At 44.7% G+C, this 25,626-nt stretch overlaps 1 protein-coding gene across 6 annotated transcripts in view; it reads right to left on the reverse strand.

The window, feature by feature from the left end:
- Positions 1-25,626, reverse strand: part of LOC126189262 (leupaxin) — a 475,608-nt gene that overhangs the window by 186,326 nt on the left and 263,656 nt on the right. The window contains exon 1 of one of the 6 annotated variants that reach the window (XM_049930928.1): positions 17,331-17,456. The exons of the other annotated variants lie outside the window; for them this stretch is intronic. Within the exon in view, the coding sequence (XP_049786885.1) occupies positions 17,331-17,424 (94 nt within the window). The 5' untranslated portion in view covers positions 17,425-17,456. Of the gene's footprint in view, positions 1-17,330; positions 17,457-25,626 lie in introns of those variants that run through there. 6 annotated transcript variants of the gene reach the window in all.

Below are 25,626 nucleotides of genomic sequence, written 5' to 3' on the forward strand. Positions count from 1 at the left end.
GTACGAATAAACTGCTTGTCTTGTGGCGATTTCTAGGCGCTACTTCAATTTCATTTTGTCACTGATATATTACGTGAAACTAAAAAAGACTTCACATATTTTCCGTGACACAAATTATTGGTTTGCAAAGGGTGGTCAAAGACAGTATGGAAAGCTTGTAACGATGTTGCAGGTAAGATTCACCGAGGAATAATTGATAAGAAAAATATTCGATACTTTGCGCCGTTTCCGAGTTAATTAGCATTGCAGTTAGGCAATCAGGCCATTGTGAGCTTAAATTCAAGCGGTCCGCCAGATACATTTAGTTTCGGTTGTTCTCACAGCGTAGATGATAGCGAACGGGACTGATATGGCGTTGGCTCGCGTTAGATCCTTGTTGCGGTTCCATGTCCCACTTTTGTGTAACTCCCCTGTTCAGTTTGAGGAAATCAAATGGAGAACACGTTTGGCGACACCATCTCTGGCAGGCCATTTGATTTGCACGCGCAGCGATCTGATTGACCAGCTTCAATGTTCATTAACTCAGAAACGGCGCAACGTATCGATTTCGTTTTTCTTAACAATTATTTCTCAGCACAACTTACCATGCAACAGCCTTAAAAGATTTTCAGATTTCTTGCGACCATCCTGTGTAAATATACTGGGTAGACCATTTTAACCAAAAATGGAGATGAGATACAACAAGATGATGTACTTAAAAGTTGTAGATGGCAAAGAGGGTCATGCGTTGTTACTATCGGCCGTGACATCGAATGTGATTTTCAAGATGATTTGAAACTTAAAGCGATTTTTTTAAAAAATGGAAACCCTGATATTTCAAAAAATGGTTCAAATGGCTCTGAGCACTATGGGAATTAACATCTGAGGTCATCAGTCCCCTAGAACTTAGCACTACTTACACCTAACTAACCTAAGGACGTCACGCACATCCATGCCCGAGGCAGGATTCGAACCTGCGACCGTAGCGGTCGCGCGGTTCCGGACTGAAGCGCCTAGAACCGCTCGGCCACACCGGTCGGCCCCCTAATATTTGATTTAAGATTTGAAAAGAGAGACAAATTTTAAGTACAGAACGATATACTATTTAAGGTCATGGCAAGGTTCAGTCAAGGTCAAATACGCCAATACGTTGTTAGTTATAGTAGGGATTAACGCGGAAGAGAGGAGGAGTACAGCAAAATACAATGTTAGATTCAAATTGGAACGGGCATAAGGGTCACGTATCATTACTAATAACCATGATGTCAGAGGTAATTATCGAAGCTCATTCGAAGTTGGAGTTTTGTTTCATGGAAACCCATATATGTCAAGTCGGATTTGGAAAGAGGAAACAGAGATTTGAACATTAAGTTTTAGTTAACGTGTTTATTGGCAAAAATAAATACATCACAGCGATAAATGTTACTGTGGCATCTGCAAGACAGAACAACCATAAATAAAACGAAGATATTGATTTACAAGTCGTCGAATGAGTCCCCACGTCTCTAATTCCTCGATATGTCCCTTCCAGTTCGTATCCAACATTGTATTTTGTTATTTTGGTTATTCCTCCCCTATTCTAAATTAATCCCAATTAGAACTAAAACATATTTACTTGTTGTTGTTGTTGTTGTTGTTGTGGTCTTCAGTCCTGAGACTGGTTTGATGCAGCTCTCCATGCTACTCTATCATATTTGACCTTAATTTAACCAGTCATGACCTTCAACAATGTATCATACTGAAAATTTTTCGCCCTTTCCAAATCTTGAATCAAAAGTCAGAGTTCCCACTTCAAAATACGCTGCACGAGTTCCTCTTCGGGATAAAAATTACTATGCAGGCATTCTACACAACGAGCGCCAACAAGGTAGTACAAAAGATTCTAATCGTTGCATTTTAAGTTTCGATTCCCACAAAAGACAACCGCAGTGTCCTTCACTGAATCGCTTCAAATGACGAGCTATAGCCGTATCAAGCTTCTGTGACATTTACATCGTATGAGCAGCTTCAATAAACAGATTATAAAACCAAACACTTTTTTTCTTTCCGTTGCGTTGCAACGCAGGCCAAGTACAATTAGTAATGAATATTACTATTAAAATTTCAACAGTTTGATGAAAGAAATGTCAAACCAGCTCAGCTTACAGCGTAACGGAGTGGAGGTGAACTCCTTTTACTCAAAGCGCCATATTCATTGTATTCAACAAGTTAAAACTGTATACAAATCCGACACTGAATTCTATATACTTGCTTTTCAAAAAAAGTGACCTTTGTGTCACGAGCAACAGAACTGAGTCTAGGGAAGTCTTTCGATTCAGCAGTATCGCAGTGTATTCTACATTCTTTACCCCAGAGGTCTGAAGGCGAGTCTGTGTAGATACTAGAGTAGAAGGACAGGCACAGTAACGACACTGTATGTAGATCCTTGGGGCGTGCATGGGCGTTTCAAGTAGGAAGGAACTGTGCGCTAATAGGTGGTGTCCGAATCGACGTGACAGCCAGAACTGGTGTTAAAGTTAATGACGTAGTTCCCCTCCATGCTTACAACAGCTTGTAGGCTAGCGAGTAGTTTACTGCACAGACTAACTCGCTACCGATCGAGACAGTGAAAAGCCGGTGTGACAACAGCAAAAACAATAGGCAATTAAATAAAGCAGAAAATATATCCAAATGTGTTGTTGAGACATACCTAATGTGGCCACAGGGAGTGAAAGACTGCAGGAGTGTCGACAACATCTGAATCTCTCTGCGCCCCAGCATCAAATTCACACAGAAGAGAATGGCGAACACCCCTCTTTGGACTTCCCAGTAACGCGCAAAACTGACGGCACTACGGGATATAGTGTGTACTGGAGAAAGCTATCCATACTGATTAGTATAGCACGCTTCCAGCTGCCATCATCTTGCAAAGTGTGAGTGTGAGCTACGTACACTTGCCCACAGTGAGATGAAAGCCTACGAAGGGAGCTCAATTGTTTTACGGACCTATTAAGGAAGAACTGACGCGGCGGGAGACATATCCTACGTGCTTTCAGACAGAAGGCCCAGGCCCTGCAAACAGGACACGATGAGAAGGACACGATACCGGCGTCTATGCCGTACTCCGGCAAAGTATCGAGTAAAATTGCCAGAATCTTGGCTTAGCGTAGCATTAAATGCGTTTTCCGGAAACGCGTGCACTGTTAGGTATGATGAAATATGATTTAAGGTTCCGTAAGTCGAGTGTCCACTGTATTCCACGCAAATGCTATAAGGCGTACAACCGGCAGGCAGTATATGCAGTCGAAGAAAGGCATCAGCAACACATGAGACATACAGAAATTAAGCAACCAACTGAATCTGCGGTTGAGCAACACCGCGTACCTAGAGGGGACTCAATGAAATCCGAACAGATGTACGTGCTAAGGCACACGTTTTTGGATTAGTGATCTAGATGAGGCTCTCGAAATACAAGTAGCCGATGGCCTGATGAACAGATACAGAAGCTTCACTGTCAATGAACCGTTGGACCCAGCGCTCTGGCGGTCGATGGGAAGAGTCATGGTCACTGGGGAGAATTATGGTCAATGGAGAATGTTGATCGTCATTTACATAAATATCTCTATCATTATCTTTCATTTCGCGCGCGCGTGTGTGTGTGTGTGTGTGTGTGTGTGTGTGTGTGTGTATGTGTATGTGTATGTGTGTGTGTGCGAGCGAAAATTTTTAAATTTACTACTTTCCGCTATATTTATTTTTTTAATGACCAAGCCAATTTTTGAAATTTTCTACATTCATCTCTTGATGACATCATAAAAAGGGAGTTGGCTTGTGATTTCACAGTAATTACATCAACGAAAAAGAGACGTTGCCTTTTCTTCACTAGCACTATTGGGCTTGGATTTTGACTGGTTGTTTCATTCTAACACTACCCAGTGATAGGCTGGAGTGGGCTGGAGATGGGAACAGGAGAGGAGAGGGATATGGGGGAGGGGGGAGGAGAGAGAAGAGGAAGGATAGGAGCAGAGGTGTGGCTTGATGACGTCACAAATGTATACAAATTAAAATTTTTTGACTAGGTGGACGAGAGTCGCTATAACCGTAATACTTCCGCGAAAGATGACAATTTTTTCGCGAAACGCCGCTGAGGAAGTTTGGAGACTCATCATTTGCGACAGACTACAGGAAGATTGTGCTACCACTGAAATTTATCTGACGTAACGGTCGTAAGGACAAAAATCAATGAGATTGGGCTCATAAAGAAGCATCCAGGTGATCATTCCTCCCTCGTTCCATTTGAGAGTGGAACACGAAAGGGAAGGACCAGCGATGTTACGACGTTCTCTCCGCCATACACGGTACAGTGACTTGTGGACTTTCTGTGTAGATGTAGATATTAAAAAGTAAAAAATAAAAGAAAAAAAATGGTCTCTAGGGGTGATGTAGAAACGGTCAGCAATCTAAAACTGTGTTCAATAGGACACCGATTTACTGTCTTGGACACTCGACTTCTCCCACTCGAGTGGTGCAGTGGTTAGCGCACTGGACTCGCATTCGGGAGGACGACGGTTCAATCTGGCGTCAAGCCATCCTGATTTAGGTTTTCCGTTATTTCCCTAAATCACTCCAGGCAAATGCGGGCTATGGTTCCTTTGAAAGGGCACGGTTGACTTCCTTCCCCGTCCTTCCCTGATCCGATGAGACCGATGAACTCGCTGTTTGGTGTCTTTCCCCCAAACAACCCAACCCCAACCCCAATCCCCTCTCCCACTTGAGAAATATCGTATCTATCGGTCATAGGAAGATATACAAAGCGACATAATAAAGAGGTAAGTTTATTTATAGCCGAAAAAACGGAAAAACACACACCTCATTAGAGTGTTTCCACAAAGATAACGAGTACGCTGACAGATTTAGACGGTACATGTCCATCTCGAAGCAGGCACGGGTTCGCGGATAAGCGGAAGGAGACAACGATGAAGCTTGTAGAACCAGGAAGCGGGCGCAGTACTCGGTCAATAGCGGCGTGTGGCACGCCTCGGGATAGAAGGGCTGTTATCCCACGCAGCTATCTGGCGTAGGAGGAGGAGGGGCGCCCTTGTGCGGGGCATGACATCAGCCGCGCCCAGGCTCAGATAACACGTGCTGCAAGTGCGTGTGTCACCCGCTGCAAGAAATGTGCGAGGCGAGCCGAAGCGACACGTCACACCGCGTCGCGTCCTGTCCTGTCGTGTCGGCGCTTCCTGTATAACAAGGCCGGCCACGGCCAGGCGCGGCGCGCGCAGCTGCACCACACCGCAGTCCACACACCACACCACACCACACCGTAGCTGCTGCCCTCTCCTGAAGGCCGCGGCACTCTACCGGCCATCCTAAAAATAAGTTCTCTCTCACAAAGAAAACATATTACAATACTGGGCCTTCGTTTTATCTTTTATCTGTTGTGTTAAAAGAAAGGCAGACCTGCGTTTATAGCTTTCGTAGACTCAGAGAAAGCTTTTCACAATGTTGACTGGAATGCACTCTTCGAAATTCTTAAGGTAGCAGGGGTAAAACACAGGGAGCGAAAGGACAGATACAATTTGTACCGAAACAAGACGGCAGTTATAGGAGTCGGAGGGAATGAAAGGGAAGCAGTGGCGAGTGAGACAGGGTTGTAGTCTCTGCATGATCTTATTCAATACGTACAGTACAGGAAACCAAAGAAAAATCTGTAGCAGAATTAAATAAAGTTCATGGAGAAGAAATAAAAACTTTGAGACTTGCCGATCGCAACGTAATTCTGTTAGACAACGAAGGACTGGAATGTGCAGTTGGGCGGAAAGGGCAGAGTCTTTAAAGTAAGATATAGGATGAACATCAACAAAAGCAAGACAAGGGCAACGGAATTTAGTCGAATAAAGTCGGGCGATCCTGAGGGAATTAAATTAGGAAATGAGAGATTAAAAGTAGTAGATAAGTTTTGATATTCAGGCAGCAAAATAACCGATGACGGCTGAAGTAAAGAGGGTGTAAAATGTAGACTACCAGTGGCAAGAAATTCGTTAAGACTGAATATAGATTAAGTGTTATGAACTCTTTTATGGAGGTATTCGTCTGCAGTCTACATTTATACGTACGCCAAATGTGGACGATATTACAAGAAGAGAATAGAAGCTTTTGAAATGTGGTGCTTCAGAAGCATGTTGAAGATTTTATGGGTAGATCATGTAACTAACGAGAAGGTACTGAACAGAACTGGGAAGGGTGTGTGTGTGTGTGTGTGTGTGTGTGTGTGTACGTGCGCGCATTCCTTTTGATGTCAGATTCCTCTCGTTTTAGCTCCTTCCGCTAAATAAATTCACTTTATGCAAACCTAAGAACAAAAGAGAAGTCAACGAACGCTATTTTTTTGTTAGTAATGGACGGTGCTATCATGTACAAGTCTGAGGTCTATGATAGCACTGAAAAATAAATAACTATACTCATTTTGCACAATAATTAGCTCAAATTTTAACTTAAGGAACATGCAGCTTAAAGAAACACATGCAGCGCGGAGTGGCGGCGCGGTTTCAGGCGCCATGTCACGGACTGTGCCGCCCCTACCGCCGGAGGTTAGAGTCCTCCATCGGGCATGGGTGTGTGTTGTTCTTAGCATAATTTAGCTTAAGTAGTGTGTAGTTCTTCCTATGACCTCAGCAGTTTGGTGCCTTAGGAATTCACACACATTTGAACATTTTTGAAGGAAAACAAGAAATCAAATTGGAGTAAATTTAAATTTACTACGTCCTTGCTCAGAATATGAGACGTCATCCGAAGAAGAAAAGTAGCTACAAACAAACGGAACTGGTGTGTAAACAAAACTTATACTAGCAGATACATATAAATACACGGGCTGAAAGGAAGAGAAAACCCAATCTTTCCACTGCGACAATTCATTGATTTAGTCTGAAATGTCAGTTCACGAAATTTTTGAGTGCATAAAAAATAACTGATGGCAAAAGTGCTGCTGTAAAACTTCGACACAACCGGCATCACTGAGCCACGCATCCTGACTGCTCTGCAAAATATGGAGTACGCCTAAGTTTATCGACAGAAAAGTGACTCCCTTTAGGAACCTGAAATCCAAAATAAGGGGAGAGCAGAGACGCATAACGCCGATAAAATTCAGGAAGACATTTCGCAGCGTGAAGAGAACAAGACAGAAAAGTAAGGTAATAAAGAGCCATGTTCAGTATGCTACCTACAGACATGGCTAGTGACGAGGTGTATTCCAAGGGAATGAAGAAGAGCAACACCCACCTTTAACAGCAACTAGTGCCAAAAAGAAATATGTTCATTTTCCTTTTCACATAGCTGTAGTACCAACTCAGCAGCTACATAGGGGTACAGGGGTACATTACTTGTACAAAAATTCAAATGGCTCTGAGCACTATGGGACTCAACATCTGAGGCCACCAGTCCCCTAGACGTAGAAATACTTAAACCTAACTAACCTACGGACATCACACACATCCATGCCCGACGCACGATTCGAAGCTGCGACCGTAGCAGCAGCGCTGTTCCGGACTGAAGCGCCTAGAACCGCTCGGTCACAGAGGCCGGCATTAAATTGTACATCGTTATCTCTGGAAACGGTTCAAGCAAAGTCGACTAACCAGATTAATGTGCACGCTGCGAGTGTAACTCTTCTGAAACTGACACGTTGTTTTCTATAGCATACTTATACTTAACAATCAGATTTCATTTTCTCTTTTATTTTGATAGACCCTTGCATTCTGTGGATAGGTACCTCATTAAACTACACTACTGGCCAATAAAATTGGCACCAAGAAGAATTGCAGATGATAAACGGATATATCTTGGACAAATATATTATACTAGAACTGAGATGTAATTACATTTTCACGCAATTTGGGTGCATAGATCCTGAGAAATCAGTATCCAGAACAACCACCTCTGGCCGTAATAACGGCCTTGATACGCCTGGGCATTGAGTCAAACGGAGCTTGGATGGCGTGTACAGGTACAGCTGCCCATGCAGCTTCAACACGATACCACAGTTCATCAAGAGTAGTGACTGGCGTATTGTGACGAGCCAGTTGCTCAGCCACCATTGACTAGACGTTTTCAATTGGTGGGAGATCTGGAGAATATGCTGGCCAGGGCAGCAGTCGAACATTTTCTGTATCCAGAATGGCCCGTACAGGACCTGCAACATGTGGTCGTGCATTATCCTGCTGAAATGTAGGGTTTCGCAGGGATCGAATGAAGGGTAGAGCCACGGGTTGTAACACATCTGAAATGTAACGTCCACTGTTCAAAGTGCCGTCAATGCGAACAAGAGCTGACCAAGACGTGTAACCAATGGCACCCCATACCATCACGCCGGGTGATACGCCACTATGGCGATGACGAATACACGCTTCCAATGTGCGTTCACCGCCAAACACGGATGCGACCGTCATGATGCTGTAAACAGAACCTAGATTCATCCGAAAGAATGACGTTTTTCCATTCGTGCACCAGGTTCGTCGTTGAGTACACCATCGCAGGTGCTCCTGTCTGTGATGCAGCGTCAAGGGTAACCGCAGCCATGGTCTCCGAGCTGATAGTCCATGCTGCTGCAAACGTCGTCGAACTGTTCGTGCAGATGGTTGTTGTCTTGCAAACGTCCGCATCTGTTGACTCAGGGATCGAGACGTGGCTGCACGATCCGTTACAGCCATGGGGATAAGATGCCTGCCGTCTCGACTGCTAATGATACGAGGCCGTTGGGCTCCAGCATGGCGTTCCGTATTACCCTCCTGAGCCCACCGATTCCATATTCTGCTAACAGTCATTGTATCTCGACCAACACGAGCAGCAATTTCGCGATACGATAAACCGCAATCGCGATAGGCAACAATCCGACCTTTATCAATGTCGGAATCGTGATGGTTCGCCTTTCTCCTCCTTACACGAGGCATCACAACAACCTTTCACCAGGCAACGCCGGTCAACTGCTGTTTGTGTGTGAGAAATCGGTTGGAAACTTTCCTCATGTCAGCACGTTGTAGGTGTCGCCACCGGCGCCAACCTTGTGTGATTGCTCTGAAAACCTAATCATTTGCATATCACAGCATCTTCTTCCTGTCGGTTAAATTTCGCGTCTGTAGCACGTCATTTTCGTGGTGTAGCAATTTTAATGGCCAGTAGTGTAGTGTTAATCACGTGAAATCCAGTTATGAAAGACTGGACCGATACAGCGAGAACAAACAAAGCACTCGTGACTGGAGATCGGTAGCTGAACGTTAATCTCACAGCTCCGTCTTCCGTCAAGGGCTGTGGCGGTCCGCCATCCTTCTACCTACTGGCCGGCATGACTTCTTCTGCGGCAAAGTAAGAGCGATGCGAATAAATGTGGTATTGCACGTGATGCAGAACAGGTGCCACTTCGAGGGCGGTTCACCGAATAGGCATACTTGGAATCTATCAACACTACGTAAAATATTAGAATCACTATCTTACAACGAGAAAAAATCTGTTTCCGCTAAGAGTAATTATTTGTAAGAAATGAAGGATGAATGTGCGGCATCGTCTGTAGCGAGTACTAGAAACTATGCCCCTTAATAATATCTCGAAGAATCCGGTCGTCGGCCACGATTTTAAATGAGTCTCTATGGCAGAAGAAGTATCAGCTCGTGAATACCACACTATCTAACCCAGAAACACTAGGCTCTGTGTTTGGAGTTCAGTCAGTCAGCACATTGTTCAACAGGTTTCATTCCGGACGGGCGACATCGATATTCAACACCGTAACCGGCGAAAAAATCATGGCTGTGACAGAAATGAGGAAAGTGACGAGCAATGGTATGCACTGCACCAAGCAGGCACGTCGTTACAACCACAGCACCATTTAGTGCGCTAAGTTTTTGGAAAAATATACAGAGCAAGTGCAGAAGCGCAAACCTATGTCGGACCTAATCTCACTATGGCAAGCAGGGCTGTTTACAGGGCGATCAATACCAGCCCCTCAGAAAAGTAATTCGTATCGGGACAACGTTTCAGAACGTGAACTCACAGTGACAGCTGAAAATGGGAACTCGAACCTATATTTTCTGCTGATCACGAGCGGTCGCCTTAAGGCAACCTGAGTACGCCTCCAGACTTCACTCAAAACTTGCGCACTGATTTTCCCTCTACGATTTTCGGTGCATCTTCACTGATTATATCTCCATCGATTCATGCATTTAATTTCAGAGCAGTTAATTTATTTCACATACCCCGTGGGAGAAACTCTGTTAGTAATATACGGAAATTTTAACTAGAAAAAGAAATAACTATGAAAGTGTGAATCAGTCATGGAGGCGTGCTGAGATAATCTAAAAGCGACTGCTGCCGGTAAGCATGGAATTCTGATTCGATTTCCGGTTCGGCACACATTGTCGGTTGTTACTAGATATTTATTACATTACAGGTTACGCACGTCGAGCTGTTTGTACTGGTAACATTTCATGTCATTGCACCTTCACTGATTTCATTCCCATAGACTCATTCATTTCATTTCAATGCAGTTAATTCATTTGGGGTACCCAGAATTAGTTGTGTCTGGGTACGAAGTATTGCGCAACGAGTTTCTCAATGAAGATTAACATCTATTATGGAAGCCAACAAAGGGTTTGGTCTCTTACACTCTGGCAGCGTGTGTATAAAATTGCGATGGTATGTTGGCGTGTGATGCTTGTCGACTGATAAACTTTCTGATTGCCTGTCGTCACTTGTTACCGGTGGCAAAGTAGGTAGGGCAACCTCCGTGCGTTGTTTTATTACCAGTATTATTACCAGTATACACGGCGCATGTAGAGTACCTGTAATACTTGTAATGTTCAAACCCTAGCTCATAGTATAAGCCCAACTCAGTAGTGGAGGACCAAGGTTTGAATTACCGTCCCGCTACGCAGATTTACGTTTTCTGTGGTTGACCAAAATCGCTTAAGGCAAATAAATGCTGGGGTGGTCCTTTTGAAAATGAAGTTACCGATTTCTTTCCTATCTTCCCAAACAGAGCTTGTTCTGAATTTCTGATGATCTCGTCATCGATGGGACATTAACATTCTCCCTTCCTTTACGTCCGTTTGAAAGCTGAATGATCTCAAGTCAGTATTCACTATTCAGATGTTAAAACCAATTCTTCGTGATTATACTAACTTTTGTACCTTGTTAGTGAATCAGAAGTAAACGTTAGAAATAGTGCTACGTCTTGAGGCGTAAGCCGAAAACGTGGTGATTGAACAGATTGTGATCAGTGAAAGACGAACGAGACCAACGGCAATAGCACGAGACCAACGATGATATTAATTGAACGAATATTTGGCAAACACGAAAGAAGATTAGATTTTAACATCCCGCTGAGATCAAACCCGTAAAGAATTCTAGACCAGGTGGACAAAGATGGGGAGGACGGAAGCTATGGCCTTTTTCAAGAAACCTCGCCAGCATTTTCCGTAAGCGATTTAGAGAAACCACTGAAACCTCGCTGAAACAGGGTGGGCGGAAAGGTCAATGAACCATGCTACAGAAAATGATTCGACAGAAATATTTTTTTCTCAAAACGACGAAACGACCCTACAGTAGTATTTGCCGCATCGCAAAATAAACACAACAGTGTTCATTCACTAAACAATAAAAGGAAAATAAAAATTTCATCAAGACGGTACGAAATCCGCAGTATTTCAGTATTCCTCTAACACAGTAATCACTTGTTATTCCAGTTGTACAGCGATTCATTAAAAACTTAAAGTGAACAATCATGCCACGAATGCAGGCAACAATTTTCAAGCCTTTCTGTTTGTAATCTGACGGTCAACTGACTGAGCTGCAAATGTAATTCACGGCCGGCCGGATTGGGCGAGCGGTTCTAGGCGCTACAGTCTGGAACCGCGCTACCGCTACGGTCGCAGGTTCGAATCCTGCCTCGGGCATGGATGTGTGTGATGTCCTTAGGTTAGTTAGGTTTAAGTAGTTCTAAGTTCTAGGGGACTGATGACCTGAGAAGTTAAGTCCCATAGTGCTCAGAGCCATTTTTTTGTTATCCACGAACGACAAGAACGTCAAAACTGTGACGCGGTTATGCCGTAGGATAATTTGAGAAACAAGGAAAACAAAACAAGAACGTGAGTAAGGCGGAAACATTTTTCTGGGTTCAGGTGAACTGCTTCTATTTTACATTCTGAAGCGGTGGCAACGCGCGGGAAGTTCGCTCTTTGGGTTTCCTCTTTCCGCTGTTCATATCGCGGGATATGCCTGACGGATAAGATGTGTATCGCCCGCACGTGACCAGCGGACTGCTAGCGCAGACGTCGGTAACGTCCGCCAAGCCACGGGCTAGGTGCGTGGGCTCTTCCCAGACTTCGCCTTATGGGAACTCCAACGCAAGCTCTCGCGAACGTATGGTTTGCGACCAGGACAGCAGAGCGAAGAACGGAACGTGCATCAGAGCTGTCTGTCAACAGACGGAAAGCACGTCGGCGATCGCGAGGAAGATTACACGGAAATAAACTCTAAAGCGAACCGTCCGAGGCACATATGAAGTGCGCGAGAACGCAACAGTTTAGTTCTCATTTCAACCGCATCTCTCAAAAATAGCTATGTTTCCAAATCATCGCCTCTACCGCAGCGTCGCCGTTCTCTGTTCTTTACCAATATGTGACGCTGGTGAAAAGATGTGTACCAACCGAGACCGAAATGCTTTTACTTTAAGATTCTGCTGATTGTACAGATCTGCAGAAAGCGAAGTGTCAATGACACTGATTCCAAACTGTAATCACAGATGTCCTGGTCCACATCAGGGGACATCTTTTTTCGTTCAAAAGGCCGCGCGGGATTAGCCGAGCGGTCTGGGGCGCTGCAGTCATGGACTGTGCGGCTGGTCCCGGCGGAGGTTCTAGTCCTCCCTCGGGCATGGGTGTGTGTGTTTGTCCTTAGGATAATTTAGGTTAAGTAGTGTGTAAGCTTAGGGACTGATGACCTTAGCAGTTAAGTCCCACAAGATTTCACACACATTTGAACTTTTTTTTTTGGTTCATAGGCTCCTAAGGACAGCTTTCACTCCTTTAAATTCTCACCAATGAACGTGCTAAAAGTACAAGGTTGGCTTTACGACGCTAATTTAAAAGGTCGTAGCCGGCCGCGGTGGCCGAGCGGTTCTAGGCGCTTCAGTCCGAAACCATGCCTCGGGCATGGATGTGTGTCAGTCCTTAGTTAGGTGTAAGTAGTTCTAAGTTCTAGGGGACTGATGACCTCAGATGTTAAGTCCCATAGTGCTCAGAGCCATTTCAAAGGTTGTAAAACTCATTAGGATGTCTCTAACAGCAGCCCCAAGCAGTTTTTTACTTTGGCGTTGTTCAAATGAATCAGTTCAGAGTTTCTAACGAGCCTTCCCTCTAAGGTACTTTAACCAGCAACAAAAAATGGCGACATATTAACTTATGTTCAGAGTAATATGAAATGTTCAGTCAGATTTGCAAGCTAAACGAAAACTTCTTGTAAAATTACACCTATTCTTTCCAAAATTCTACCTCTCTGCAACTTGCAGTGAGGAGTCATATTTGCGGACCTGTGACCGTTTTATACGAAGTTAAGGGAAAAATTTGTGGTACAGCTGTAGCAAGCCCATAACAAAACGGAAATGATACACGACATTGCAATTCCCTACAAATAATCCGAAATGTATACAGCGGCACCTCAACTGTGGTGTAGTATGAAGATTAATAGCTTTTCTCACTGTATTCTGGGCGTCATTAACTCATAAAATAACTACGAAACTCTAAATATACTGAGGGTAATTTACTGGATTCCCGGGCCGACACTGTGTTCTCTACTGCTTGATCAGGGCAAGTGACTACCACTGCCGCCCTTGGTCACGAAAGTTGATATACATCCAAATTTGATACCAATGCTCTCAAAATGTTATAACAAGAATTTCTAACCCACGTCGAACCGCACACATTATACGTCGATTTATAACTGCAGCAGTATTCAACAACTGCGACAGCGGAATTGCGAAGTTGTATTAATAGCAGCGGCATAAAGGATTCAGGGAAGAGCGGTACGATTTGTCAGGGTCTGTTTAGTCAGCGTGTGAGTGTCATAGAGATGATCAGCAAACTGCTGTGGGAGCGCAGCCTCTATGCTCTGCGGCGGCCTTAGCCGCAAATTTCACAGCAGAGTGCCCACTATGCAATGCGAGTAGAAAAACGTACAACTTTCGCCAACATACGAAGATGCGCTGAAAAGAAATGCCTATGAATTTTTCATGTGAAAACGGTTAAAGCTATTTAAATAAAAGAAACGTTATTAAAATGTTAGATTTATTCTCCATGTCTGCAGATTTGAAGCTCTTTGCCGCTAGAGGGCTACCAACTGGAGCGTGTAACATAGCAGTGTATAAAGTAACTACGTCGGTGCGTGAGAAATTGCGAGCTACATAATCAAGTTTGGAATTACATCAGTGCGTGAGAAACTGCGTGCTATAATCGAGTTTCGAATTCGAAGAGTTCATCCACACGTGCAGCACCCTCTCCTTCACCATGACAATGCCAGACCATGCACGAGCGCTGCGACATTGCCAACAATCCGACACTTTGGGTTTACTATCATCGATCATCCTCCTCACAGTCCCAACATGGCCCTATCCGATTTTCATGTGTTTCCAAAGCTTAAAGAACACGTTTGCCGACTTCACTGGATAGTTCTGAAGCTGTGCAAGCAGATGCGAGGCTGTGGCTCCGTCAACAAAGTGAAACATTCTACCGTGACAGTATCAACAAACTGGTCTCTCGTTGGCAGAAATGTGTTCGTCGCCAAGATTACTATGCTGAGAAACAAAATTTGTAGACAGGAAGAATAAATATGTAGAATGTTAATAACGTTTGTTTTATTTAGAAATCTTTAAGATTTTTCACATAAAATATTAGATACACATTTCAGAACGCCCTTGTACATCTTACGTAATTCCCGCGACAGAGAAATTAAAGAAATACGGGCTCATACAGATTGATACGATTGTTTTTTACTATTTATAGGTACATGAGCTACTCGATAACTACGGAATTTTCATGAGAGTTTCCTGGGTGATACCCTGTTGTGTACAGACCCGCTAGAAAATTGTAGCGAAAGAAAGAGTACCTACGGAGGACCGACGCCTGATGCAGATAGCGCCAGTTAATCCTCAACAAAAACAAATGTAAAGCATCCATAAATAGAAACAACCATCGCCGTATGATTAAGGGATAGTAGAACGACAATTGGAAGCAGTCAGATACATAAAATATCTAGGAATATGTGCACAGCCAGCCGCAGTGGCTGAGCGGTTCTAGGCGCTTCAGTCCGAAACCGAGTTGCTGCTACGGTCGCAGGTTCGAATCCTGCCTCAGGCATGGATTTGTGTGATGTCCGTAGGTTAGTTAGGTTTAAGTAGTTCTAAGTCTAGGGTACCGATGACCTCAGATGTTAAGTCCCATAGTGCTGAGAGCCATTTTTCAATATGTGCACTGGAACGACCACACAAAAGTAGTCTAACGTACGACAGATGAGAGAGCAGGGTGCATTGAGACAATGCTTCAAATGGCTTTGGGGCTTAACATCTGAGGTCATCAGTCCCCCAGACTTAGAACTACTTAAACTTAACTAACCTAAGGACATCATACACATCCCTGCCCAAGGTAGGATTCGAACCTGCGACCGTAGCAGCAGCGCGGTTTCGGACTGAAGCGCCTAGAACCGCTCGGCCACAGCGGCCGGAATTGACAGAATTCACAGGAAATATAGTCCACTCACAAAGGAGGTAGCCTATAAAACACTCGTTCGGCCAATGACTACATTAAATGTATTCGCAAATGCGAATAAGGGCAACTATCAGCTGTAGAATGGAATGACGACAATTAAAATTTGTGCCGGACTGGGACTCGAACCCGGATTTCCCGCTTATCGCGAGCGGTCGCTTTACCATTTGGCTATCCGTGCACGACTCACCGCCAGTCCCAATCTTGCATATGTCGTCAGCCATGAGTCTACGACCTGTATTCGTACATCCATTATGTACCGGGTGATCAAAAAGTCAGTATAAATGTGAAAACTGAATAAATCACGGAATAATGTAGATAGAGAGGTACAAATTGACACACATGCTTGGAATGATATGGGGTTTTATTAGAACCAAAATAAAACAGAAAAGTTCACAAAATGTCCGACAGATGGCGCTTCATCTGATCAGAGTAGCAATAATTAGCATAACAAAATAAGACAAAGCAAAGATGATGTTCTTTACAGGAAATGCTCAATATGTCCACCATCATTCCTCAACAATAGCTGTAGTCGAGGAATAATGTTGTGAACAGCACTTTAAAGCATGTCCGGAGTTATGGTGAGGCATTGGCGTCGGATGTTGTCTTTCAGCATCCCTAGAGATGTCAGTCGATCACGATACACTTGCGACTTCAGGTAATCCCAAAGCCAATAATCGCACGGATTGAGGTCTGGGGACCTGGGAGGTCAAGCATGACGAAAGTGGCGGCTGAGCACACGATCATCACCAAACGACGCGTATCTGTCGGACATTTTGTGAACTTTTTTTTTTTTTTTTGGTTCTAATAAAACCCCATGTCATTCCAAGTATGTGTGTGAATTTTTACCTCTCTATCTACATTATTCCGTGGTTTATTAAGTTTTCAACTTTATACTGACTTTTTGATGACCCAGTATATTCCCGTACAGGTCACACGCAGTACTTCCAAAGAAGAGGAGCGCCTTTCGTTACAGGTTCACCTGCTAAGAGCGAAAGCGTCACCGAGATGGTCAGCCAACTTCAGTGGCAGACGTTGCAAGAGAGGCGTTCTGCATCACAGCGTGGCTCACTGTTAAAGTTCCGAGAGCGTCCGTTCCTAGAAGAGACAACCAATACTTTGCTTCCTCCTGACTACATCTCAGGAGAGAACCGCGAAGATAGAGAGATACGAGCTCACACGGAGGTTTATCAGTAATCGTTCTTCCCGCGAGCGATTTGGGACTGGGAAAGCAAAAAGTGAGAAGTGACAGCGGTACAAGAAGTGCCCCCCGTCACACATCGTAAGGTGGCTTGTAGCGACAGTTTTTCTTCCCGAGCATCGCAAGTTCCTGTCTTAATGCACGTACGAGTTAGTTAGGCTTGTCAAATCGGATGAATCTTTTTCGGAAACGCTGCCTATTAGTAATCGGCAATGTTGTTACATGTGCTGGGGGCCAGTAGAGACACACTCTCCAGCTGACCCACAGTTCGGAGGCAATGGTGCCTGCAAAGAATATCTAAACGCACACAACGAGAGCAGCACACGGGCCAGAGAGAGAGAGAAAGAGAGAACACTGGAGAAACACACCGAGGCTGAGCATGTCGTCGACGGAGACGAGGTGCACCTCCGAGTCGAAGGAGTCGCACGTGTCGAGCTGGTCGTGGTGCGGCTGCACCTCCATGGCTGGCGGCGGGCGGAGGCGGACTGGCGGCTGGCGGCGGCTCGGCGGGCAGCGCGGCGCGGCGGGGCAGCGGGGCAGCGCCGGGGACGCCGCGCCTCCACCGGACCGCACTGGGCCGGGCTGCGCTGCGCTGGGGAGGAGGAGGACCGCGCCGAGCCGCGCCGCAGCAGATAACGGCGTCGCGCTTCCGCGTCCTACGGAATGCGACGCGCCGCGGACGCTGTTCTTACAGGCGCGCACCACACTTGTCCGGCAGCCGTCCAAACGGCGCCGTGTACACGGCGTGCCCTCGTGGTGCTCAGATTTAGCCGGTTACTGTTCTGCACGAAACGGTAGCTTCCTTCTCATGTTCTTCGCTCCCAGTCTCACAAGGGGGACAGTACCAACTTCCTTTCGCCGATTTCACTCTTATTGCGTGTGTAGGGCACGACTAGGACTCCAACATGACTAAACAGGGATACGCAAAACCGAGTTTGAAAATTGTAGCCGTGCTTACGCTGTACGAAATACTGGACATAAAATCGCGCTTGAGGCCTGATATCATTGTTATGTTAATAATTGGCAACCAAAGCTGTACAATCGCAGTACAGTCATGAGATCTTCAGTTGACTCTTTTATTAGAACATGTTACGCGTTTCGGAATTACACCTATCTTCAGACAACACAAACTTCAACTGCTTCCTAACCAACTAGGCGTACAGCCTTGACAATGCAAAGAAAATGTCCAATAACATACGACTATAACTGCGACACAAGCTCTCCTTAAAAACTGCTTGTGTCGCAGCTATAGTCATATCTTATTGCACACAATCTCTGAGTTGTCAAGGCTGTATGCCTAGTTGGTTAGGAAGGAGTTGAAGTTTGTGTTGTGTGAAGATGGGTGTAATCCCGAAACGCGTAACATGTTCTAATAAAAGAGTCAATTGAACATCTCATGACTTTAAAGCGATTGTACAGCATTGGTTGCCAATTATTAACTTACGCCCTACACTTTGTAGCGCCCCTAGTGTCCACAGAGTCAGCAGCCGAGCGAGTAAGCGCTTAATTTCACAAGCTCGAGGTCTCCCACCAATATTCGGCGCTATGCTTTGATACTGTCTGGCGACAGAGAACCGTTTATGATTGTAAAGCAAGACTATTCTGCAATACACACATTCAAAAAATCCATGGACACGCAAAAATTCATTGCATCAGCTGTATGTCGTGATAACTACTCTTTTCCGTGTTCCTACCGTCAGTATCATCCACATCCGTGCAGTGCTGCGTAGGTTACATGTTATAATTGTCACAAATGTAGATACAATAATATAAACAAAATCACTACACTGATTTTATCGACAGTTCTCGTGTATCCTATCTTCGCTTCCAATTTATTTAAGAAAATTATTTTCTCATTTTTTCATATTAAAGATTAGGAAAGTGGTAAACGATTTATTAAATATTTACACACGGAAGCGCCAAAGAAACTGGTATAGGCATGCGTATTCAGTTGCAGAGATATGTAAATAGGCAGAATACGGCGCTGCGGTCAGTAACACCTTTTTCGGACAACAACTATCTAGCGCAGCTGGCCGGCCGTTGTGGCCGAGCGGTTCTAGGCGCTTCAGTCCGGAACCGCGCGACGTCTACGGTCGCAGGTTCGAATCCTGCCTGGGGCATGGATGTGTATGATGTCCTTAGGTTAGTTAGGTTTAAGTAGTTCTAAGTTCTAGGGGACTGATGACCTCAGATGTTAAGTTCCATAGTGCTCAGAGCCATTTGAACCATTTTTGGCGCAGTTGTTAGATCGGTTACTGCTGCTACAATGGCAGGTTATAACGAATTAAGGAAGTTTCAAGGTTGTGTTATAGTCGGCGGACGAGGGATGGGACACTTCATCTTCGAGGTAGCGATGAAGTGGGGATTTTCCCGTACGACCATTTCGCGAGTGTACCGTGAATATCAGGAATCCGGTAGAACATCAAACGTCCGACATCGCTGCGGCCGGAAAAGACCCTGCAAGAAGGGGACCAATGACGACGGAAGAGAACCGTTCAGCGTGATAGAAGTGCAGCCCTCCCGCAAATTGCTGGAGATTTCAGTGCTGGGCCATCAACAAGTGTCAGGGTGTGAAACGTTCAACGAAACGTCATCGATATGGACTTTCCGAGCCAAAGCCCCACCCGTGTACCTTTGATGATTGCACGACACAAAGCTTTACGAATGGCCTGGGCCTGTCAACACCGACAATGGTCTGTTGATGACTGGAAACATGGTGCCTGGTCGGACAAGTCTCGTTTCAAATCGTATCGTGCGGGTGAACGTGTACGGGTGTGGAGACAACCTGCATATCAGCCCTCTGCATATCAGCAGGGGGCTGTTCAAGCTGTTGGAGGCTCTGTAATGGTGTGGGGCGTGTGCAGTTTTAGTGATATGGGCCCCTGATACGTCTAGACACGACTCTGACGGGTGACTCGTGCGTAAGCATTCTCTCTGATCACCTGCATCCATTCATGTCCATTGTGCATTCCGACGGACTTGGGCAATTCCAGCAGGACAATACGATACCCCACACGTCCGGAATTGCTACAGAGTGGCTCCAGGAGCAATCTTCTGACTTTAAACTCCTCCGCTGGTCACCAAACTCCCCAGACATGAACATAATTGAACATGTCTGCGATGCCTTGCAACGTGCTGTTCAGAAGAGATCTCCACCCCCTCGTACTCTTACGGATTTATGGCCAGCCCTCCAGGATTCAACGTATGAGTTCCCTCCATCACTACTTCAGACATTAGTTGAGTCCATGCCACGCCATGTCGCGGCACTTCTGCGTGCTCGCGGTGGCCCTACACGATATTAGGCAGGTGTACCAGTTTCTTTGGTTCTTCAGTGTATTTTGCACGGTCATAATAGGCCTGTTGTTGGAATTACATGAAAAAATAAAAGAAAACCAGCAGCGAGATTCGATCCAGAGACCTCGCGCTTATGAAACAAAGTTGTTACTCGCTGTGCTGCTGACCCTGTGAACACTAGCGGCGCTAGAAAGCATACAGCACAAGCTCGCCCCCACAATTTTCAAACTCGGTTTTCTCAAAACTTCTTGTTTACACATGTTGAAGTCCTACTCCTGTCCTAAACACACTGTCAATACGAATCAAATCAGCGAGGGGAAGTTCGTACGATCCCCTTGTCAGCCCACTCCCACCCGAAATGGAACGCGAACAAATGCTAGCATGGCTTTTAGATTGTCGTCACTTAAAATTACTGATACGAGTTAAGAAAGAGAACATCAAGATGGTGAGAGGCGTGAATGCAGATGTTCAATGCCGTATTTCAAGTGCTCCTCAACCACCCTGAGAAGTTTTTCCAGTACGTTCGAATGAACATATCAACATTTCACGAACTACACCAGCGACTGAAGGATTAGATACTGCGCAACAATATGTCCTTCTGGGAAACTATTCATCTCTACAAACGTTGGTTATCGCCATCAGCTAAATGAAATAAAAATACTATTTCAGCGTATGGCAAGGTCTTAATAATTTGTACTCAGCTTATCATAATTTGGTAGGTAACTCGGGAAAAAAGAAAATTATTATTCACAGTATAAGTGCTATACGACTATGGACCTGAGACAAAGAAAATGAGTGACTGTATAATTTTCACAATTGACGAAGGTGGAGAGCCGACCGCGGTAACCGAACGGTTCTAGGCGCTTTAGTTCGGAACCGCGCGACTACTACGGTCGCAGGTTCGAATCCTGCCTCGGGCATGGATGTGTGTGATGTCCTTAGGTTAGTTAGGTTTAAGTAGTTCTAGGGGACTGATGACCTCAGCTGTTAAGCCCCATAGTGCTCAGAGGCATTTGAGATGGAGATGAAGACATTGGGATAGCACAAGTATTGATTGCATTTAAGGCAGCGAAGCTGTCGTATGTGGTTCCTTGCTCGAGGCGTTAGAGAAGATTCAGTTACTGTCCAGAAACTGACTATAGCGTTGCAATCACTCAGAACTGATGGAAGCAATAATTACCATTTTCGAGGTAAAATTCATCTTGTAGGTCGTGAGGATGGTAGCGATGGTCATAATGGCACCAAATCAATCCCAACAAAGGTTATACCAGTATTACTGATAACGGCAACAATGGAGTTATGTCACAAGCCCTGCTGTGCATTTAGGACAGTTTGTATCCATGAAGAAGCAGAAGGAAATACAGAATATCAGAGTGTTGTAATGGGCATGATTTGGGGGGAGGGGGGGAGGAAGGGGAGGTTATCTGTGAGTAATGGTGGTGGTGGTGGTGGTGGTGGAGTGGTGGAGACGGAAAGAGGGGTCGGTTCGAGGGGAAGGAGACGGAGAGGGAGTAACAGAAGATGTTGAAATGGGGAAGCTGTTGGTATTTTCATACATACTGAATACATTGTCAGTAACAACGGCTGTGTCACGAGGAACGGTGGTGGTTAGATGCTGACGTAGTATTTGGTAACAACAGACGCGGAAGCGCTTGCCAAGCTAGTAGTATTTTTAGCAATATTAGTAATGGAAACGAATACAGACATCATATACGTGAGTATTTAGGAAGTCGTGAAGAAGACTGTCGAATACGATCATATTAGCAGCGCTGGTGCCAAATGATTACTGGGGAGCTGTAAATGTCGCACGAAATAGCCAATAATTAACATTGTTGGTGCGGGAACAGAATCCCTAATAGCAGGAAAGATGGTAGGGAAAACAGCGTATGCAGTGTTGATGATATATCCGTGCTGAAGGTGAAGCCACGGTGTAAACAGGTTACTGAAACAGAGGTGCAAGTCACCTACCTTCATTTCTAAACTCAAATCATCTGGACTGTTTGGCCGCCTCATGTTCCTCTTCAGATATCTTCGCCACAACCAACGTTGCGACCTATCTGCTGCCGTCCCACTATCATCGTCATCTAATAAATTCAATCTTTACACCACTATATCTGTAGAACCATGGTACAGATAAATTGTTTTATACTTGTAATAACCTCTAGAATAAGAAAACTTAGCTGTTGCCTTGTGTTCTACGTTATTTTTGTCACAAAATCAAGTTCCCGAAGAAACACGTTACAGTTATTTTCGTCAAATGCCTATTTTACCGTCAAAAACTGTTTGAAAGAATAACACTAACTTTAGTGTTACCAGTATCTACTTAGTGTTGAGATGCAAACGTTTATTCAGTAAACAAAAGCTACCAATGGTATCAGATAAAGTATGACTCTGTAAGGCAAAACAAGTTTCTCATGATATACTTGACCCAAATGACACTGATTTCCAGTGGGCCCTAAAATTGAGGCTGCCCGTTGTGACCGAGCGGTTCTAGGCGCTACAGTCTAGAACCGCGCAACTACTACGGTCGCAGGTTCGAATCCTGCCTCGGGCATGGATGTGTGTGATGTCCTTAGGTTAGTTAGGTTTAAGTAGTTCTAAGTTGTAGGGGGAGTGATGACCTCAGAAGTTAGTCCCATAGTGCTCAGAGCCATTTGAACCTAAAATTGACTCCAACAAAATTGTGGAAAGAATCTATTTACACTGCCTCTTCCAACAAGCCAGACCAAACAGCGACATAGTTCCATTTCTAATTATACAAACTTTGATTGTTGGACGTGTACCCATAATAAAGCCACAGACAGCATGACTGGTCGCGTCCCAGGAGAAAAGTGTGGACTGTTTACAACAATACCACTTCAAAAGTGTTCATGTTTCGTAAGACGACAGAAAGACGCTTTTAAGAATAGATTAACAAGAAGTAATAATGATACGCTACTAAGGGAGACAGAACCTATTATTGCATTATTAAGTGCTAGAACTGCTCAACACGCCACGTCTCACCAACGCAAAACAGCCCCCCCTCGTCTACACACACACACACACACACACACACACACACACACAACACTGGCTTTAATGTTCCGGGAAGTGATACTGTATAACGAACCAGCTGAAGAAATTTTGCCTAGAACCATACGTACAGCCCTGTCCTTTCCTTGTAGTCATCTACGCGAACCAAAGGTAAGTACGGACAAAACAGTCACGTCTCCTCCTCTCATCCTTCCTCCCCCGCGCGGTGCTCCACATCAGTTTACAAACAACGAAAGTAAACAAGGACGCCGTATCACAGAGTGCTTTATCTGTTGAGACAAGCTTACGCTAAGTGCCTGAATTCCCCGAACACCAACCACCCCTTGTCTTGTCCGGGCGCTGTTCGCGGCGAGCGTTTGAAGATTCCGTAGCAGCGTATAACTGAATTTTCCAGGACAGAGAACACTCCCTTGGTCGCTGAATCAATCCTAAGAACGCTGCGTTACTGTGTTTTTGTGCTTATAATCACCATAAACGTTTTACTCGATACAACACTAGTAACAGCCATGATACAAAACTGTGGCATTCAGATATGATTCGTTCGCATGAAGAGTGCGTTGATTTTGAGAAAACAAACAAAATGATGTAGGAAAGGAAGAATGTGATCTCTGACAGTTGCAATGTGGTTGGCGCGGATGCTTCACGTGTCTACCTCAACGAGTTGGGTTGGGTTGTTTGGGGGAAGAGACCAAACAGCGAGGTCATCGGTCTCAACGGATTAGGGAAGGATGGGGAAGGAAGTCGGCCGTGTCCGTCCAAAGGAACCATCCCGGCATTTGCCTGGAGCGATTCAAGAAAATCACGGAAAACCTAAATCAGGATGGCCGTCGTCCTCCCGAATGCGAGTCCAGTGTGCGAACCACTGCGCCACCTCGCTCGGTACCTCAACGAGTCACGTAACACTATTTTGTACTCGTCTCTATGGCAACGCCTCCTCATACTTGTCGCAGGTCTACAAACTACTGTTTTTCGCCGACTCTACGACAGCTGTCTGAATTTCGACGCAAGTGTGAAGAGGTTGGAGGTACTGCACCTGACAATGAACTGCAGCTCCAGCCTTTATGAACATCATTTCCTAACTTTGCACATACCTTAGTTGACGCTCTTCGTTGGTTTCTCATAACAACTGAGGGGGGAAACGTAAAACCAGTACACCTGTAACCGACGAGCAGTATAACAGGAAGAAAGACTAGCATTTACTCTATGGTTAATACCAGCTGGTGACATCTATGTTAAAAATGTTTCTCACTTGAATAGCTGCTATATCCGAGATAGTTCCAGATGTCTGTAGTGAATTCTACACTATCTATCACTACACTACATAGAATATCTATGATTTTTTTAAAGCACATGTACAGAGGTTCAAATGACTCTGAGCACTAGGGGATTTATTTAACTTCTCAGGTCATCAGTCCCCCAGAACTTAGAACCACTTCCATCTAACTAACCTAAGGACATCACACATATCCATGCCCGAGGTAGGATTCGAACCTGCGACCGCAGCGGTCGCGCGGTTCCAAACTGTAGCGCCTAGAACCGCTCGGTCACTCCGGCCGGCTGTACGGAGGATAATGACAATAAAGTATGATTAGTGAAATGTGAATAAGCATACAACCTGTCACATATGTTCTTAACCCTAGGATGCATATACAGGGCCTCAGAGGCCCTTGTATGTCTTCGTTTTTAAAAAAAAATTTGTAATTTTTTGTTTGATTTCAAACTGCTTTCCAGTACTCTTTCGCTAACACTGTGACATTCCTCCTATCAGGTCTGAACGAGATACCTTTTCAAGTTTTTTGTATAATTCAATACGTTTACCCATACACCATGAATAAGCAGGGCTTCAGAAGCCCTCTCACATTTATAAATGTTCTTTAGTCTAAATTGTCTTCAACGTTTGTTTGGGAGCAGTTACTAATTCAACAATAACTGTAGTGGTATTTCCAGCAACAGGAGTGCCAACAGCAGCAGTAGCTGTAGTAGTAATATTATAACTAAAAAATAATACACACTACTTTCACATATTGGCGATGTTGGTGTATTATTGATCTTTTCGCTATCAAACGTTTTATTATTGCATAGTATTGTTATCCTGTGCTGCTCTTGTCAGCCTCATTGTTACTGTAGTTTGTTGCTGCAAGGCCCATATTGTTACGAGTATGACTTTTTAGTGCTGCAGAAGCTGCTGTTCAAGAGACATGCCTTTTGCTATGGCTTCGACACCCGAAGCAAGAGAGTCAGTACGTGCAAATGCAGCTAATTTTGAAAGTGTTGTGGCTCAGTGGTTTGAAGAAGATGATTCTTGCGAGGAAAGATATATTTTAGAAGATGCAAGTA

This window comes from Schistocerca cancellata, chromosome 1, assembly GCF_023864275.1.
Source record: "Schistocerca cancellata isolate TAMUIC-IGC-003103 chromosome 1, iqSchCanc2.1, whole genome shotgun sequence".
NCBI lineage: Eukaryota > Metazoa > Arthropoda > Insecta > Orthoptera > Acrididae > Schistocerca > Schistocerca cancellata.